Consider the following 20,564-nt stretch of genomic DNA (forward strand, 5'->3'; position numbering starts at 1 on the left):
GTCAACTTGGCCAGGTGAAGGTACCTAGTTTTGTTGCTGCGGACATGAGCCAATGGTATGGGAACCTCATCTGTTGTTAATTACATCTCCAGTGGCTAGGAGGCGTGCCTGCTGCAATGAACGACGTTTGATTAATTGACTGGTGCTTAAATGAAAGAGCTCAACATAGCACAGCCCAAGCAGCTCAGTATATCTCATCTCAGCACTCACAGCTCAGCCCAGGCCTTTGGATGCAGAAACGAATCACCCCAGGGAAAGTTGTTGGAACCCAGAGGCCTGGAGAGAAGGCCAGCAGAGACCACCCTGTGTGCCTTCCCACGTAAGAAAGAACCTCAGTGGAAAGTTAGCTGCCTTTCCTCTGAAGAACTAACTAAATAAATCCCCTTTTATTAAAAGCCAATCTGTCTTTGGTGTGTTGCATTCCAGTAGCTAGTAAACTAGAACAATACCCCAAAGAATTGAAAGCAGGGGATAGAATAGAATTTGCACACTGATGATCACAGCAGCATTATTCACAACTGCCAAAAGATGGAAGCAACCCAAGTGTCCATCAACTGATGAACGGATAAACAAAATGTATACATCCCTAAAAAGGAATGACGTTCTGATACATGCGACAACATGGACGAAACTTGGAGACATCATACTGAGTGAAATAAGCCAGACATGACTCATGCTACATGATCTCACTGATATGAAAAAATTAGAATAAGCAAATTCATCGAGTCAGAATCTAGACTTATATGTTACTAGGTGACAAAGTAAGAGGTAAGGAATAGAGAGTTAAAGCTTAAAATGTACAGAGTTTCGGAGTGGAGGGGGTAACAAGATGGCGGCAGAGACGGTGGAGCTCCATAAGCTGAAGCTTGCTGAACTAAAGCAGGAATGTCGTGCTTGTGGTTTGGAAACCAAAGGAATTAAACAAGATCTCATCAACAGGCTCCAGGCATATCTTGAAGAGCATGCTGAAGAGGAGGCAAATGAAGAAGATGTACTGGGAGATGAAACAGAGGAAGAAGAACCAAAGCCCTTAGAACTGCCTGCCAAAACTTCCCTGAAAAAACTATTGATGTGTCAGCAGAAAAGAAAGTGGTAAAAAATACATCTGAAATACCACAGACTGAGAGAATGCAGAAAAGAGCTGAATGATTCAATGTTCCTGTGAGCTTGGAGAGTAAGAAAGCTGTCGGGCAGCTAGGTTTGGCATTTCTTCAGTTCCAATAAAAAGCCCATCATCTGACACCAAACCTATGGTTAACCTGGATAAGCTAAAGGAAAGAGCTCAAAGATTTGATTTGAATGTTTCTTCAATCTCCAGAAAATCTGAAGATGACGAAAAGCTGAAAAAGTGGAAGGAGCGATTTGGGATTGTCACTAGTTCAGCTGGAACTGGAACCACACAGGATACAGAGGCAAAGAAGAGGACAAGAGCAGAGCGCTTTGGGATTGCCTGATGAAAAGTTCTTGATACTTTCTCTTCTCCAGTGGTTTCAGTCACTCTGGTTCTTCTTAGTCACATATACCTAAATGCACAGTCATGTGCCTAGGTCTTGTCTTGCAGTGAGGGAGCATGTACCCCAGGTACATCTGTGAACTCCAGCAGTACTGCTGTTCCAAATTTAAGGTTGTCATTGTGCATAGGTTTTTTGTTTTGTTTTGTTTTAACTATTTTGCTTGTTAATAAAAGGAAAAACTGTAAAAAAAAAAAAATGTACAGAGTTTCGATTTGGGGTAGTCTTGGTAATGGATGGTGGTGATGGCAGCCATTGTGAACATAATTAACAGCAGTGAGTTATATATTTGATATGGTTAAAAGGAGAAATTTTAGGTTGTACATATGTTAATGGAACAAATTTTTAAAAAAACCCATAGAGATGTATAACACAGGAACCCTTTTGTAAAAAATGAACTATGGTTAACAGTACAATCATAAAAATGTTCTTTCATGAATTCGTAACACTAATGCCAGGTGTTAGTAACAGGGTGGTATATGGGAACTCTATTTTATGCATAATTTTTCTGTAAAACTACAATTTCTCTTAAAAAAAAAAAAAGTCCTACCATTCTCAAGTCATGGCTTAAATACCAACTTTTCGCCAAAGTTTCGTGAACCCCTACGAGCTCCTCACTGTCCTTAGTTTCAGTGTTCACAATTGCATTCAAATTGTTCAATTTTGAAAACTGCCTGGGCTAATATGGTGCTATATGTCACACCTTTTGGTACTTTATAATTTTGACCCAATATCTATTCCTTAAAGGTGCATTCTTTCTCGCCAACCACACTGAGGCCTCTCAGGAAAGGAAACATTTCAGTATTTTTTGTACTCCCCCATTCCAACCCTAAAACTAAGGACAGTGATGAGTATAGAATAGGGGTCTTATAATTGACCTACAGTTGACTAATCCCACTAGTTACTATCGCGTTCTAGTACTACCTATCCACCTTTAATATCTATTAAATGGCCATTTCTCCCCAATCCTAACCTCTACCAGTTCACCCACATCCAAGAAAAAAACAACAGCTCTACCTGTGCAAGACAGGGAGATGAATAAAAGCTAACTGAGGACTAGGAAGTGGGTGGGGTGGGTAATTACTTTACGGTATGGAAGAAGATACCTGACACAGCCAGACTCATTACTTCACCAAGTTCATCAACACAGGTGGGAGATGTTCACATACAGAGGTATATGCCTCCAAACAATACCAGAGCACAGAGATCACAGGGGGTTCAAGCATGAGTCCCACACTGGTCCCAAAACACTGACTTGCAGCAAAACATATCCTGGTGTGCTGAGTCATCAGTTCAAACACCTGTCACCTTTACGGTGAGTTTTCTCTCAAGGATTCCTACTGTTTTCTTCTATCTTTCCGTTGACCATTCCTTCAGCGGCCAACCCAGATCCTCTAAACTTCTTCTAAGATTCACTCAGGGAAGACTCCTAAAGAGTCCCCATCTATTTTCTTCCAGAAAGTTCAGCATCCTAGAACCAAATGTAAGTGGTTATTTTGGAGGGAGAGGTGACATCTTCCTCTTCTAGTTCACAAAGGCTAAATCTTAGGTCTTGCCCCACCAAAACTGTCCGTTACACCCTTTATCTGCTGCAGTTAAAAGAGAGCAGAGGGATGCAAATGTTCTAAGAAATGATCATGATGATGAACATGCAACTATGTGATGATATTGTGATTTACTGATTATATATGTAGAACGGAATGATCGTATGTTAAGAATATTTGTGTTCCTTTCTTGTCATTTTCTTTAAAAAATTTTTAAAAAAAGAGAGCAGAGGGTGAAGACTCATGATGCTGGCTGGTTACTTGAGCAGGGCCTCCCTGAACAGTAAGCTCCTTTAGGATAAAGACTTTTGGAATGAAGTAATCTGGGTAACTACAGTTGAAGTCTAGCCCTCTGCTTTGTGAACTCAGAAACAATATTATCACCTCTACTGGTGATTGATTTGATTCAAAAGAGCCAAACTCATAAAACGCAGATGCATAAAACAAATTAACTACAAAGTAGTCAAGAATAGTTTAGGAGCAAAGGTTAGGACATTCTCTCCTATAGGAAAATCTATTCAGAAACTAAATATCAACCAGAGGACTGCATAACAAAGGTGGACAAAGAGCAAAGGGAGGTGGCTAGAGGAAAAGGATGTTTCATTCAGGCCCTAGCAAGACCAGGAAAATATCCCTGTCTCATGACAGTGTCACAGAGGATTTAAGGGATGATTTTGATTACTGAATCATATTCCTTTTTGCTTTCTGGGATATTGGAGTAAACGGAAGGGAATACCTGCAATTTCTAAATTGTAATCCAGCTGCCCTGATACCTGAAATGTTTGTAAAAGCCATTATCTCGTGCCTTTGTGACTGTAAGGGCTGTAACCCCTTTATCTGGACGTTTTCTTATAGGGCAAAGGCCCTAATGCTACTGAAGAATTTAAAGTCAGCCATTAACTAGCTTCAGCCCTGGACATTTGTAAATAATATCAGCTAGATTCTGCCATTGAAATCTAACTTGTCTCCCTTCCTTTTGGCTTACACCTTTAGCACTGAAGTGATAGTCTACCTCCCCTCCTTTCAGTTTATGTCCTCCTATGAAAATGATAGTGATAACACTACCTTCTTTTTCGCTTTGAACTTGCTATCTGGAATGATCTCATCTTCCCTTGGTAAAATTCCTAAAAGCTTTGAATACTCTAAACTCCAGGAGACAGAGTTTTGGACCGCTAGGCCATCTGTTCTCCTACTATGCACGTAGCAATAAACTCCCTCTCCTGTTGAATCTCTGGTATCTCAGGAATTGGTTATTGAGCACATAAGACAAAAGAATCCACAACCTTTGCCTGGTAACAAGAGTACATATCTCTAGTTACTGAAATATTTATGCCCACCAGATCTGGAGTGCTGACTAAATAGGAAAAAATTTCTCTTTGACTTCCTTATTCTAGGTTCCTCATTGTCCATCTTCTATATTCTTTCACCAGCCTGTACACTTAGATTTAAACTTTATTGATAACATCACCTAGTCCCATAGGTCTTCTTGAACTTACTCAAACGAGTTGTACTTCTCCTGCACAAGACGCATTCACTGACAATCTTCAGTTCTATATAGTGTTCAATTCATGTGCTTGCCTTATCTCCTAGCTTTCGGGAGGGACCTCATTCGTCCCTGCAGTCTCCACTATATTTATTACACTTAAGTTTCCATAAAATAAACATATACATAAAGTCAACTACTAAAGTGCTAAATGGAGAAGAGCTCCTTTAACAGCTTCCTGCACGACTGGGGTTTTGTGGACTGTTAAGTCCGAAGGAGCCAATGGGTCCCCACGCTTTCGGTCTCCTCTTTCCTGGGCTAAACATCCCTCACATCTCCTGGTAACTCATTAGGAGGAAGACCCACATGAGTCTTCTGTGTCTCTCAAATGGAGGGCCCCAAATTGGTCATAGCACATCAGTTGGCCTAGTTAGTTCCATTCGCAAACACTTATTTAGACCTACTACATCCCAGACACTGACTATAAAAAAGGGATAAGGCATTTGTCCTCCCTAAAAGAGCTCAAATAAGTTGATAAAAACTTCGCAATTCATGACAATAGCATTCATTCACGATCGCCATCCAAAGAACTAAAAAAAAACGCATTTAAGTGAACTTTTAAAGTTCGGTGAACCCTAGCGGCGTGATACCAAGTCTATCTCAGATCACCGAACCTTCAGCATAATTTCAGGGTAATTTGAACCCTTCGCCACTCAGGGGCCTCCCCGCCCACGCAATCCTGACGCCGCGCCTTCTAGGACCTGGGCGGGGCGGGGCTCGCTGACCCAGGAGTCAGCGCTCCCATTGGCTGCGGGAGGAAACGGTGACCCACTCCCCGTAGACTACAACGCCCTGCTCTCGGGATCACTTCCGCCGCTGGGGTCAGGCTCCGCCCAGTTCGCCCGGCATCGCTCGCGCCGGTGCAGTCAAGATGGAGGAGTACGCCCGGGAACCTTGGTAAGCTTTATGTACTGTCCTTGTCTTTCTCCTGCCCCTTTGCCCACGGCCCTCCCTCTCTCCTATCCCTGCTCTCTAGGTGAAAGCCGAACTCAACCGCGGGCTCGATGATGTGGGCTTGGTAACGTGGGCATCGCGGAGTTGAACGGCCAGTTGGCTTCTCAGCCGTGTATCTCCGGGGCCGCGTGAAGCAGCGTCGCCGCCCCCCAGCGCTCAGCACCCCGGTGACCTTGCGATGGATGGTCAGAAAGGTCCAGGCTTGAACTCGATGGAGTCTCGGAGCCTCTTCGCAACCCAAAGCGTACTTGGCCGGTGTGGAGTCATTAGTTGTTCCCTCGGCCGGCTGTGGTGACCTTGGACGCATCCCTACGCTTCGCTTTCCCCTGTTCCTACGTTGAGGAAGGGAAAATAGGCCTCCGGCCTTATTTGTATCGTGATGTGTGTCCGCAAGGTGAAAGATTTCAAACGAGTGGAGCTTAGGTTTTCCCCAAATGGTCTGGATAATTCCAAGCCTCATTTATTCGCTTGGAATTCCTCTGTGGGGGTTGGGGGAGCAAAATTTACCTGAAAAACCATGAACAAAAATACATTCATTCATTCGTTTAAGTGAGATTTCTATATTAAGTGTTTTGGTTTAAGAAATAAATATATGAATAAATCAGGCACATAAACAGATAATTATAAAACAGTTACATTTGCTGTCAGAGAGACGGCCCCAAGTTTCCTGAGTTTTCAGGCTTTTGGGGACATAAAGAGAAATCAAATCTTACTTAGGTTAATCAGATGTTTATTGTGTAAGAGCAAGATCCAAGGTGTCCTTAAGTTGTGAAAGTGCCCAGGACTAAATTATTACCTTTGCCGGCATATATCCTGTTGGCTGCTTCCACCCCTACCCCCAAATGTGGCATAGCAATAATTCAGTAGTTTCCAACTCTTTTAAATTTCTTTTTCAAAGGCAGTTGTTCCCCTTTTCACTAGACTATTGAGATTTGTTACACAGCATGTATAGTAGTGGTTAATTGCTTTCAGATATTTTGTGATGGCTTGGGTTGGCAGGGGCATAAAATATTTATCTTTAGTAAGTAAAATGAGAATGAGTTTTCATACTAACTCATTAGCCAGGCCCTTTGTTTCCTCTTATTACACCCTCTGTGTCTTGAAGCAGTACAGTCAGTTAACTAGTCGTAACTGTAGTTATGTAGTCATAACTGCTTTGTTCTTCTAACTGCTTGCTTGTTTTTTTTTGTAAGAAGCAGGATTCCCTCAGTTCATACAAGCTCAAAATTACAAGCTGTCTCCGCTACCTTCCACACACACAGTGTCCAGTCTGAATTATTTGAAAACTTAAACCTTTCTGTTCTTACAGTATTTTTATCATGTGTTCTCTGCTCAAAAACCCTAGACCATATGATAAAGTGAAAAGAATATGAACCTTAGATTTTTGTTAAATTGGTTCTACTAGTTACTACCTTTATGACCTTGGGCAAGTTTCTTAATCTCTGAACTTCAGACAGACTTCTGGAAAATAGGAGAGGATACGATTTTTTTGCTGATTTAAAAGAGTAGGGATTCTGTAACTTTTAATTCAGCTTTCTTGGAGTTCATAGATTTTATTTAAGTTATAGGGCACCTACAACGTAGTTGATACTTAATGTGTAACTTCTCATCTTGTTAGTGTTAGTTACTGGTTTTCTCTTGCATTTGTCTGGCGTTTACTGGCTTCAGTTTTTCTTTCATATAACCCATTACTTCTCTGCAGGAACATTTTGGTTTAGCTATACTGTTCAGAAAAGGTTTCTGTCTTGCCTTGGTTAAGGACATCCACTCTCACAAGTCTAACTTCTTTCTGATCTGAATCCTGCTGTTCTCTAATAAGTTTTAAATGCCCATTTGTTTGAAATCCTGATAATTAGTAGGGTCACTTAGACTAGAAAACAAATCTTAAACTTATTAGGGTCCCCCCCCCAAAAAAAAACACATCTACCACAGCAATTTGCATACGATGACTATTCTGTATAAGTTTATATTAATTGATTAATCTTAGAGCAAAAAGATGTTTATTCTTGTCACAGTAAATTGCCAAGGAGGAGGATAAGTAAATTTGGATCAAAATTATTTTTTTAAATGTAAAAAATTTGTAGTCAGTAAAACTCAAGCAGTTGAGTATTTTTTAATTGTCCAGTTCCCTATTCCATTCCTGTAAATATGCTGTTTCAGTGGAAAGTTTTTGATGCAGACATCACTGACAGCCAAGATGCACAGTTCTGTAACGTGAAGGTCACTGGGTGATAAATCTCTGCCACTTACTTTGTTTTGGTGCTTAATCATTGAAATTTTAGTTTTTCTGTTACCCTTAATGAGTACTTGAGTACCCACAGAGTACAAAGCAAACTAGGTGTTTTGTTTGTGGTTTGTAGATTCCATCATTTGGGTGATTAGGGTTGTTACTATTCTAAATTTCATTTTGTTTACCTTTTAATTGTAAAATATAATGTGATTTTCCTATTCTTTTAATAATCATAGCTAACATTCTAATTGCTTTTAGCATTGTTGTTTAATCCCCACCACAAACCTGTAAGTGGTATTATGTTCATTTTGTGGTGAGCAAACAAACACAGTAAGCTTGCAGCAAGTGATGGGGCGAGGAAGTAGTAAATCAATTTGAACTCAGAACTAATCTCATGCCTACATCACTTTACTACTTTTTGTTTGGTTGGTTAGTTGGTTAGTATTTGGCTAGCACTCATTCTTCATTTATTCATTCAATAAACATTTATTATCTGTAATGCACCAAGCAAGGATTGGGAAGTTGGAGATGAGTAAAACAGATTCTGCCCTCAGGGGCCTGGTGTCTAGAGGTGAAGGAGAGAGAGAAATACAAAGAAGTACATAATCCCAGTTCAAGTGCCCGACACAGCTAGGAGCAGAGTTTTACCGGGGACCTGGGGACCTTGACTAACATAGCCTGAGTGAAAGGCTTCTCAGAAAAGTGAAATTTGAGCTGAGCCTTGAAGAATAAGATGAAATTTTCTAGACAAGAGAAGAGGACAAAGTGTGTTTCAAGCAAGGGAAGCTACTGAGCCAAAGCATGGAAGTATGAAGGGCATGGAATGTGAGTGGTTAATATATAGGGTATGTGGGTGGAATAGTGAGTTTATAGCGGGAATATAAGTTTTGTTGTTATTTTCTTTTTGGGTTAAACCATGGGAATTTATTCACTTGCAGTTTTGAAGCCACGAAAATGTCCAATTCAAGGCATTATCAAGTTACTGCTTTTTTCCCCTAAGACAGAATGCCAGCGATCTTTGGCTTCTCAGTCACATGGCATATGACAGCATATGCTGGCTTCTCCCTTCCTTGATTTAAGCTTCTTGCTTCTGTGGTCTCACTCTTTGTCTGAATTTCATTCTCTTCTAAAGGACTTTCAGTAATAGGATTAGGACCCATCCTGATTGAAGTGAGTTACACATTAACTGAAGTAGACTCAGGTCCTACTTAAAATATTTACCCACTTCTTTTAAAAACAAAACATTTTTTATTGTGAAATGTAATGTATAAAACGATAAATTTCAAAGTACATTTTAGTAAGTACTTTTAGAGCAAATTTCAAAATATGATATAGATCACAGTTCACCATTTCAGGTATTTCCTTCTAACTGCTCTAAGACACTGGAGACTAAAAAGAAATATCAGTATAATGACTCAGTAATTGTACTCGTTTGTTAACTTCTCCTTTGATCCTTCTCCCAATCTTTAGGAATATTTGGCCAGTGACCATTCTAACTTCATGTTGAAAAGGGGGTTGACATTATGGAGTAGCAGATGTAACTGGTTGATGCTCTTGGTGAGACTGGTAACTCTGAATTTCAGGGCTTATCTGGCCTAGGAGTCATCTGGAACTTAATAGATTTCTGAGAAATAAGCTTAGTGAGTGAACCCTTTATAGAGTCTCATATAGAGCCCTGGGTATTCTTTACGGTTTACAGTAATACTGTTGGTTAAGACTTGGCATGCTATGGGTAATTAGCAATATCTAGCTGAAGCTCACATAGCTCTATTTTAAATCTCTTAGACACTAATACCTTATTTTCCCCCTTTTGGTCAGGTAGGCATTGTTGGTCCCATGCAGAGCATGGCTTAGCCTTATCCTTGGGAGTCATTTCCCATGTTGCTAGGGAGACTTACACCCCTTGACTTCATGTCCCATGTGGGGCGGTGGGGGGGGGGGGGGAGTGAATAATGGTTTTCCTTGCAGAGTTAGGTTTAGAAAGAGAACGGCCACGTGTGAGCAACAAAAGAGGTTCTCTGGAAGTAACTCTTATGCACAACTACAGATAGGCTTAGCTCTGTTATAGATAGAAGTTTCATAAGAGCAAGCCTCAAGATCAAGGGCTTGGCCTGTTGACTTGGAAGTCCCTAATGTTTGAGAGAGATCAAATATTTGCCAGGTGAAAAAGTTTAATAGTTCCATATTGTTTCTCTTGTCCCTCAAGGGATTTTGCCAATATTCTTTAATTATCTGCCCAACATACTCTAGAATATATCTGGGTATTACATTAAGTTATATGGAATTGCAAGACCTCATTCCCAATCCTAGGCTCCATGTGTTTAGTACTAAACAATGAAGTACTAAAAGACAGACAATATCATTCTTTTCCCTGTATTCTGATTTACCTTAGTCCCAATCAGATCAGCTTCATTCTTATCTCTAATTGAGGCCTGATCTCTTTCAGCTTCTTTAACAGTTGATGTATGTAACAGTGCTGACTTTCAGAGCTGCAGAACTCCAAGTCTTGAGTCTTAGGTGTCACACAGGTACCCAAAGTTCCAGGAAAATACCAGGTTAAATACATACAGCACAGCATCTCAGAATTTAGAAATAACACTTAAAGCTCAAGAATAAATATGACTGCCATAAGAACTTGCAATCTAGGCCCCAATTTTCTTGTAAGTATTTCTAAAAGAGACTATATGGTGTTTGTCTTTTTGTTTCTGGCTTATTTTGTTCAACAGGTTGTCCTTATGGTTCATTTACCCGTCGAATGCCTCATGACTTCGTTCCTTTCTGTAGCTTTACAACATTCCATCATATGTATACACTATAGTTCGCCCTTCTGCTTCTCAGTGTACCCTTCGGCCACCTCCATCCATGAATAGTGTCTTCGCTTAACTGCTTCTTTATGTTGGATATAATTCATTCAGCTGGGAAGAAATTTTGAAACTTGATCTATAGACTCAAGTTCAGCATCAAGTGAAAACTCAGTAACATGGAATAAAGATTTTTAAAAATAGGAAAAACCACAAAAACCAGGAGTCACAACATTTACATCACAGGCACCTTCTCTTCCTACCTTTTTTCCTTTAGGTTATCTCTGTTTATAATTTTGAAAGAGTGATAATTAAGTGGCTCCCAGCCCTCTTTTTTTTCAATATGCCCACGTAGAGACTTCCTTGTTTGCTTTTTCCTAGACCACTGTGGCCACAAAATGTTATTCTGCTCTCATTCCAAAGTTACTGACCCACTGCTCAGAGGGAACCACTAGCTCATTCTACTTTGCCTTTCCTTTTTACTTTCTACTATTTTAAGTTAATTTTTTAAATCTTTGTAGTCCCTCAAACTTTTAATGAGTAATCAGGTAATCTGTGGATCTTGTTAAACTGTAAATTCTGATTAATTAGGTCTGTAATGGGGCCTAAGATTCTGCATTTCTAACAGACTTCCCAGATGTTGCTGATGTATAGTCTTAGGACCACACTTGGGTGGCAAGGCCCCAAAACACCCTAATGTTAATTGCATGTAGTAGTCATTTTGTACAAGGTCCTGGTTCAAATTATAGTTGAAGAATATATGATGTTTTGACTTAGTACCTTATATACCTACCTGGTAAAGTCAGAAACTATTTATTAGTTAAATTCTCTAACAGCAACAGAATAAGCTCAATTCACAAGTTTATGTGAGTAGGTAGATTGCCCATAGATTCATTATAATGGCATTTGTCCCTTAAAACCAAAGAATTTCTTTTATCTATAGTGGTTAGGAAGTGAATTTAACACTCACAGACTCTTTTATAAGCTAGGTTTTCTAGAATTCTACTGAACAGATTACTCAGGTATCAGTGTTTTACATAAGCTGTGGTGCTACATTTGGAAGTTGGGTTTACAAATTTATCCTCTGTTGGATATGAGAGTATTCTGATGTATTAAGTGGGTCTGATACAAACTGAAGATCCAAATGCTTACTTAGATTCAAACCCTAAAAGAATTTCAGAATTTAAAATTCTGAAAATGTGTCTTCATCTGCAGCTTTGAGTCTCAACTTTAGATATTACTCCCCCTTTAAATGTTATCTTGTTCCCCAGAAGATTGTATGAGCACTATTGGTTTTATTGTAATTTTTCATTATTTCTTTGCTTTTGGCACAGAGTCTAATATATAATAATTATTAAGTTAATGAATAAACTGCTGTTAAGAGTATGAAATTTTTTTAAAAAGAGAATAGAGACTTAATGCCAGTTCTGTACCTTCTACCTTAGATGACTTAGAACTGAATAGATAATGGGTGTTAACAAAATGCTTTATGTTAACCTATATTTTATAGGCCAAATGTGTGTTGATTTTATTGAGCCCTGAATCGGAATCTGTTGTATCCTCTAATGTTTTAGCAAAGAAGGTTTCATGGATTGTGAATGAGAAATATGATTGTCTTTTTACCCCCCTTCTTAGCCCCTGGCGAATTGTGGATGACTGTGGTGGGGCCTTTACGATGGGTACCATAGGCGGTGGTATCTTTCAAGCTGTTAAAGGTTTTCGCAATTCTCCAGTGGTAAGTGGATGAATGGTTTTATTCTGTTATCACTTGAAACCTAGGTTTGGTAACGTTGGTAGCCCCATCAGTGGGTTGGAAATTGATTATGCTTCTAATATATTATGTTTTTGGTTGCTGCCTTTTGTTTCCTAATAGGGAGTAAACCACAGACTACGAGGAAGTTTGACAGCTATTAAAACCAGGGCTCCACAGTTGGGAGGTGAGCAGAATTTTTCCATTTCTACTTCAGCGTATTCTTTCCTATTTGAAGATGGAGTTCTGTCATGTGTTTTTTTTTTAATTTATTTATTAATTAAAAAATTAAGAAACCAAATAAAACATAACATATATAATCAGTAATTCACAATATCATCATTTAATTGCATATTCATCATTTCTTAGAACATTTGCATTAATTCAGAAAAAGAAATAAAGTGAACACAGGAAAGAAAAAAAAAAAGATTATACCTACCGTACCCCTTACCCCTCGCTTTCATTGTGTCATGTGTTCTTTTGTAGACCAATTAGTGATTTTAGTTTGGTCTAACAGTTTGCTCCAAACTAATATGTTCTTCTTGATAAAGAAAACGTTGTCAAGAAAGTTACTTTGAATTGTAGCCATTAGAAAACCTGTTTCTGTCCTTCAGATCTCAATGTTTTTGTTTGTTTTTAAATTCATAAAGAAGAGAGTATTTTTAAAAGCCCAGGTTTCTGATAGTTAGGAATTATAGCTTCTGGGTTCACATAAAGCTTAAGAGGATGTCCGAAAATTTGGGGTTTTGTGAGAAACTGGTCAAGCTGATTGGCCTCATCTTCAAGATTAGCTTTTGGACATTTTTGCAGAGGATAGTGTAACGTTTGAAAAGATCATTATAGTCATTATACTTTTTGAATTTGGTAATTCAGAAGCATGGAGAAGAAAGCTGATTAAAAAGCTTAAAGGTTATATTATCTTACAAAAGTCAGGTTGGAGCAACAGACTGTAAGACGTAAAAAAGGCTTAACACTTTAAGTTATTCCTTAGAAAGTTAGTGGATCAGAAGAAATAGTCTGCTTGAGTCCTGATATCTTGCCCAGATGCTTGGACATCCACCTCACCGTGCTTAGACTTAAACTCTCTCTCTCTCATCAATAACTCTAGCTTACTCTGGTATTGATTATTGGGGCATTAGGAGATTCCAGACTCTTTTGAGAAAGTGGGTGAGACTTGTTTGAAAATTTTAGTGAGGTGATTCTAATATACCTAGACATCATGTATCTCACCCAAGACTGAGAATTGCTGAGTTAGAACAAAGAACAGGTTTATTTTTATATAGTATGTGATGCCTAATATTGAACCAGAAATGCTGGTCTTCAACTGGTTCTCTGTGGTAATGTAATAACTGGAAAGGATCTGGTTCAGACACTAGGTCAAATGCGTTTATTACCAATGTTCATACACCATATTCCCTATTACTCATATTTCAGATGGTAGAGAATAAAGTGATTAGAACTGCTTTGGGCAGGTTTTGTTTTTGGTTTTTTCCATTTAATCTTAAGTATAACTTTTTTCTTATAATTGAATCATATATATTCATTTTGAAGATTTGAAAAATATAGGAATACAAACAAATTAGCTCTTACTTCACCCAGGACAGTTAAAGTCTTGATGTTGTCTTTACAGATTTTGTATACTCTTGTGTATATATGTGTGTGGTTGTTTTGTTTCTTTATTTTATAAAATTCTTAATGTGTTTAGGTAGAATTTATTTTAAGTGCAGAGTAATCTCTGACCTAGGAGTGTTTTAAGTTTCTTGTTTGAGGAATAAGAAAGGTTAAAAGGGAGGAGGGAAAAATAATTTCCATCCCTTTGATGTTCCTTAATTCTGTTTGAATGACTTAGTTGGGGCTTCAGTTTGTATTGACTTACACCTTAATACATTGTGGAAAAATTAGATTTTTAAAATATTCTCATCAGTGATTTTCAGAGTAGATGCTCACTGACACTTAATGAAGAAAGGAAAAACATATGGTAACAGATAGGAAAGAAAAGAATGAAAAGAGAGAGTGTCGTGGTTTTGTTTTTAGTTGTTGCTTTTAAACAGATTCAGTGCTCTGAAAGGGGGATTTAGATGTTTTTAGAGATAGGCACTTAGACTTTCTCCTAGGCCTGTGTGCAAAAGGTTTTCAAAAATAGCTACAACTTCCACAACAACCTCTAACATGGACTGTATTGGTATTAGAAACTATAGTCAGCAACTGCAAAGACTGCCATAACTCAACCAAATGCAATTCTGATTCTAACTACCTGGATTTAGGTCAGACTCCACATTTAAGGGCAATCCTCTACAAGATTGCGCTTCAGGTGCCAGTTGCCAAGCTCGGGGGCCCAGGCTACCCACACTTCTGACTAAACTGCCTTCAAAGTCAGGGTTTCCCACCACCCTTTCAGATTTGATAATTCACTAGAATAACTCACAGAGCTCACTGAAATTTTATTATGCTAAAAGGTACAAATAAGGCAGAATAACAGACACATAGGGTAAGCTCTTGTGTTCTAGTTTGCAAGCTGCCAGAATGCTATATACCAGAAACAGAATGGCTTTTAAGAGACAGGATTTATTAAGTTGCAAGTTTACAAGTTCTAAAGCCATGAAAATGTCCAAAGTAAAGCAAGGATATGGAAATGTCCAATCTAAGGCTTCCAGGGAAGGATACCTTGGTTCAAGGAGGCGGATAAGGTTCGTGATTTCTCTCAACTGGAAAGGCACATGGTGATGTCTGCTGACTTTCTCTCCAGGCTTCTTGTTTAATGAATCTCCCCTGGGGGCATTTTCCTTCATCTCCAAAGGTCTCTGGCTGTGTGGGTTTAAAGCTTTTACCCAGAATGTTTTCCTCTTAAAGGGCTCCAGTAAACAAACCCCACCTTGAATAGGTGTAGACACATCATCTCCATGGAAACCATCTAATCAGAAGTTACCACCCACAGTTGGGTGGGTCACATCTCCATGGAAACAATCAAAAACTTTTACCTAGCAATATTGAATGAGAATTAAAGGACATGGCTTTTTGGGGGTCACAAGAGATTCAAACCAGCACATCTTATAAGGTCTAGCAAGCTCCATGTCTTCTCCACAGAATGCCTCACTCTCCCAGCATAGCTGCCCACGTTTTCTCAATTGTGGATGTTCTTTGGAACTTCAAGTGCCCCAAGTTCATATGGGGTCACATTACATGGGCATAATTGATGGAAACAGTAGTCAGTGCCCACATGGTTGAAAGAATGCAGATCCCAGTTCTCCCAGAGTTTGGGGGAGTGGGCTGATATGACCTGGAGCTTTGGCCATCCCCCATCCTCAGATTGCAGGTGTGACTGGCCCCTCCCTGCTCTCTCATTAGCATATAAACTATCAAAGCATGATCCTGGGCCCACCATGAGAAACAAAACACTCTCCTCTCACAGAAAACTCCAGATTCAGAGATTACATCTCCAGGAACTACAGGCAAAGACCAGCCAAGTTTTTCACTGTTCTGCAGCCTGGCTCATTTCTTTTAGGCTCTGGGCCATTGTTAATTTTCTAGTTGATAAATACAACCCAAGCTTTATTTAAAAGGTGAGATTTCTGGCTTTGCTTAGTATTTTTTCAAACTTGTGTTTGCCCATATTTATTTGAAGTCTGGGGGTTTTAAGAATATAACCAGTGATGTCATTTAATTGCAACTATAACATTTTTAAATAAGATGAAAAAATGAAATTGAATTTTCTATTAAACTTTTTTTTTTTTAATAAAATAGGTAGCTTTGCCGTTTGGGGAGGTCTTTTTTCCATGATTGACTGCAGTATGGTTCAAGTCAGAGGAAAAGAAGATCCCTGGAACTCCATCACAAGTGGTGCCTTAACAGGAGCCATACTGGCAGCAAGAAGTAAGCCATCATTATAGACATGCTAGTAGAAGCAAGACTTCAGGGAACACCTCATCTACACCTCATCTGTCTTTTAGTGACAGCTGTAATATATGAAAACCAAGCTTGTTAAATTTGAGATAGTATGAATGTATATGGTGATTTGGGGGGAAAAATGTAAAGGTATCTATTTAATTGAAATGTTTGAGAATGAGAGTATGGAGTTCTAGCCTTTTTATACTGCAGTGATTAAGAGTAGTTCAAGTTCCAGTTCTTCTCTTTACTGCTGAGCTAACTGGGCAATTTGCCAAGCTTTTTGTGCCTTAGTTTCCTTATCAGTACTCTGGGATTGATGGTACCTGCTGCATAGAGTTGTTATGAATAGAGAGCTTAGGACCATCTTCTGGATCTTTGGGAAGAGAGGTCCTTTGGTTTTAGTGTTCTAGGCCAGGATTTGGCAAACTTTTCCTGAAAAAAGGCCAAATAACAAATGTATTAGGCTTTGTGGGCCATATGGTCTTTGTCAAAACTGCTCAACTCTGCTGTCGCAAAAGGAGCTATATAAACAATATATAAATGAATGAATATGCCGGTGTTACAATGAAACTTTATTTACAAAAACAGGTGGCTGGCTGGATTTGACCTGCAGCCAAGGTTTGCTACCCTCTGATCTTGGCTAAGAGAAAAAAAACAGTTTGGGAATAAAGAGAGCAAATAGCCATATGAACAGATATTTTCTTTACTATATCTTACATTAAGCTAGATTTTTATTAATTACTTTGTTGTTAATGTTTTCAGATGGACCAGTGGCCATGGTTGGATCAGCTGCAATGGGTGGCATTCTCCTAGCTTTAATTGAAGGAGCTGGTATCTTGTTGACAAGATTTGCCTCTACACAGTTTCCCAATGGTCAGTCTTCTTCCTACTGAATACCTTAACTCACACATTTTGAAATGGTTTCCTGGTGTTTGGAGAGAACATATTTTGTCTGCTAAAATATTGTAGTTTGTGATTCCTCCATTATATATTAATGTGCTGTGGTTTTTGCGGGTTGTGATAATAAGCTCTGATTCTATTTGAAAAGGTAGACATGGGTGCAACCATTGTATTAGCCATAGTTAATCTTACAGGTCTCCAGCTAAAGTTTATTTGCTTATTCTAAGAAATTTCTGGTCATTTTAGAGGAATTAGGGTCCTTGCAGATACATAGCAATAATGATAGTCAACAGTGTCTTACTGTGTATATATATGTGAGGCACACATTACTCTGTTTGAAACCAGCATTTAAAAAGCAGCATTTTATCTTACACAGGAATTGTATTTCTGAAAAGCTGTGAAGGGGGGAATATTGGAAAAGTTAATCATTTTTCCAATTAACTTACATGAGAAAGATCTTAGAACACTGAAAAAAGATGGAATAGAATAAAAGATAGTTAAATGGTAATAGTGATTATCTTTGATGTTTTTTTCCTGCCCAGTATCTTTTTAGGTTTTCTTTGATGAACAGATAAAAGCTTTTATGATGAAATAAAAATATAATAATTGAAACAAAGCACTTGAAAAGCTTCAGAGAAATTTTACTTCCCCCTTTTGTCTTTTTTTGAGATAGTTTATAGTCTCCTTCATTTTACCTGAAGAAAAAAAGTGTTCCCATAGAAGTATTTTTTTGAAGAGCCACAGTTTTTATTCCTTAATTCATAGAACCTCCCATCCTTTGAAATTAAATACTGCAAGATTTTCTTCTACAGCAGTGTAGGAGGTGTCTTTTCCCATTTGGGAGCTTTTTCTGTCCTTGATTAGTTGTGTAAATTTGATTACCAGGTTTTCTTGAAACATGACTGTGGTACTTACACTTTGTAAAAATTTTAAAACTACTGAGAAATACATCAAGAGGTGGGAGAGTCTTCCAAACCTGAAATGTGGCAGCTTGTTACAGTAATTGCTTTAAAAACTTGAATAACTTGAATATTGCTTCTTGATATAATTAATCATTTGGCCTCCTTGGCATAGCATTTGGGAGCTGTTCATTCTGAAGCATAAGGGAAGCCAGTCCATCATCTGTTAAACCAAATTTAAAAGTTCTCCAGTATTCTCATGGTAATTAGGCAAAGCTACAAAGAAGCTCAGATTACAGTTCTAATTCAGCACATTCTTTTTATTGAGTTGACTGATTTACTCTCTAGAGAGACCTCATTTTAACTATATTATATTTAGCTGATTTTTTAAAATACTTTTATTGCTTAATTTCAGGTCCTCAGTTTGCTGAAGACCCCTCCCAGTTGCCTTCAACTCAGTTACCATCCTCACCGTTCGGAGACTATCGACAATATCAATAGGACTGGTGCTCCAGAATTTCTTTAACAGAATGAGCTGTATTTCGAGAAGGATTTCAGCAGACCAACTTAGAGTCACGGTTTTTAAAACCATAGGTGGGACATCTATGGCCAAATAGGCTATGAAGAGACACTTAATACTTTTTTCCTATTTAAAGGAACATAGTGGGCAAGACCAATTTGAAAACAATACATTTAATTATTCACAATTGGATTGCATTTGTGATCAAAATAAATGTCTGATATCTTAAAAAGGAAATCTAATAAGTGCTTAGAAGATGAAGGACCAAAGGGCCAGTGAAACATTTCCTTGGGGACTTCTCTGCCTGGTTTATGTGTTCTGTTATTCAAACAATAAAAACTTCTGGAAGTTGCTCTTTCTTTTCAGATAAGTTGTAGAATTCTATTTCATCCTTGAATTTTACCAGTATTGCAAAGTCCATTCAAAACTGCATGTTTTATAGGTAGTACCTCATTTCACTTTAAGTGAATTGTGTGTGAAAAGAATTAAGCAGTCAACATGGATCATTGCAGAGTAAAGTATTTTACTGATTAAAGGATATGGTAAAATCATTATCCTTTACTTTGAAAGTAAAATATGTCTTGATTCTGAGTGTGTTGGCTACAAAGCTGTTATCTTTAGGGCTACTGTGCCTTGATTCCTGATCACCAGAAACCTCATTGGAAACAACTTGCTTCCAACATGCCCAGTTCTATATGAGAAGAATTCAATGAGAATACAGTTGTCATTGGAAAAGTTTGATATTTATTCTGTGCTTGAAAATAAAATATATGCTGTTTTTAATGTGTTCCAAATCCCCTGAGGCTGATCTTAAAAGGTATATTTTGGGATCTCATTGGACCTGGAGAAAGGATTAATTAACACTTCAGAATAGGCCATTTTTTTTATGATATTGGAGTGACATGTGGCCTCACAGAAGGCATAGTTGTTAGTAATTCTCCATTTGCTGCCATCTGTGTGTGAAGTGGAGAACAAATATATGTGGGTGGGTATTGTGAGCACATATTATCTTGAGCCAATGCCATACACATAGTAAGAATTTAATTACTAATTAGCGGTTTGTTAACTTGGTTTTTTATAGCTCTTTAATTTTCAATCATTATATAAATATAAGACTAATATATATCAGAAGAGCAATTCAAGGCTGAAAACTTGTTGACTTGCAATTCTCCTAAACTCTTGTAAATGGTGCATCAGTTTTTGAAAGTGAGTTCCTTTCATACAAGTTCTGATTCTTTCAGGGTTGTGTGTATGTAATGCTGGTATGTTTTTGTCATTTTATTGGTAGATCTAAGACTATCAATTTACAGATCAATTTTCTGAAATAGGGCTGGAGTGGAGAGGAAAGTTGCAAACAGTGGAAAACCAATTCTTCTCAATGCAGAACATTTACATGGAAACCCTTTTCACAACCTTTCCAATATATGTACTTGTTTGGTAGCCTTCTTTCTCCTTATCCTATAGTTCGAAGAACCTGCTCTTGTGGAAAGACTTCCCATCATTAGTGCTAGATCCTGGCTTGAAGATGTTGGTTCAAATTTATACTGGAGACGGGAGGTAGACGAAGACAGGTAAAAGAGAAAAAACACCATATTACTTTTATTTCCATTTGAAACCTTAAGTACCATCTGTGGTGATACTTGTACCACCTTTCATCTGTTCCTTGCATAGGTATTTTCTAACCAACCAAGAGCTTTTGCTTATGCTCCCTTCTTAGTCTGCCCCTCTTATTTTGCTGGCTTATTCCTGGCAGCTTCTAAAACCCAATTCAAGTACCTCTTCTGCAGCCTACTCTTGAGTGCTTGGGCTAGGCAGGCCTTCTTTCCCTGTCCTGTGGTCATATCCTGCACAACAGTAAGTAGAGATTATTGGAAACTACCCCCACCCCGCTCCACATTCCCCCCCATTCCCTAGCACTGTATGAAAAAAATTGAAACCTGCAGCAAAGTTGAATTTTACAGTAAGTGTCTGTCTACCCACTCCCTAGATTCTATTATAATACTTGTTTTATCATATATTTATCTGTT

The 20,564-nt window shown here is 38.3% G+C and overlaps 1 protein-coding gene and 1 pseudogene across 1 annotated transcript; both read left to right on the forward strand.

The window, feature by feature from the left end:
• The first annotated feature begins 820 nt into the window (after nt 1-820).
• LOC143678985 (SAP domain-containing ribonucleoprotein pseudogene) lies at nt 821-1,527 on the forward strand (annotated as a pseudogene).
• A 3,852-nt stretch (nt 1,528-5,379) lies between these two features.
• Nucleotides 5,380-18,890, forward strand: TIMM17A (translocase of inner mitochondrial membrane 17A). Its single transcript, XM_077157394.1, has 6 exons — nt 5,380-5,495; nt 12,219-12,318; nt 12,457-12,520; nt 16,075-16,203; nt 16,981-17,091; nt 18,433-18,890. Exons 1-6 carry the CDS (start codon nt 5,470-5,472, stop codon nt 18,516-18,518), a joined length of 516 nt encoding a protein of 171 aa, XP_077013509.1. The 5' UTR covers nt 5,380-5,469; the 3' UTR covers nt 18,519-18,890.
• The last annotated feature ends 1,674 nt before the right edge of the window (nt 18,891-20,564 follow it).

Source organism: Tamandua tetradactyla, chromosome 4 (assembly GCF_023851605.1).
Source record: "Tamandua tetradactyla isolate mTamTet1 chromosome 4, mTamTet1.pri, whole genome shotgun sequence".
Taxonomy (NCBI): Eukaryota; Metazoa; Chordata; class Mammalia; order Pilosa; family Myrmecophagidae; genus Tamandua; species Tamandua tetradactyla.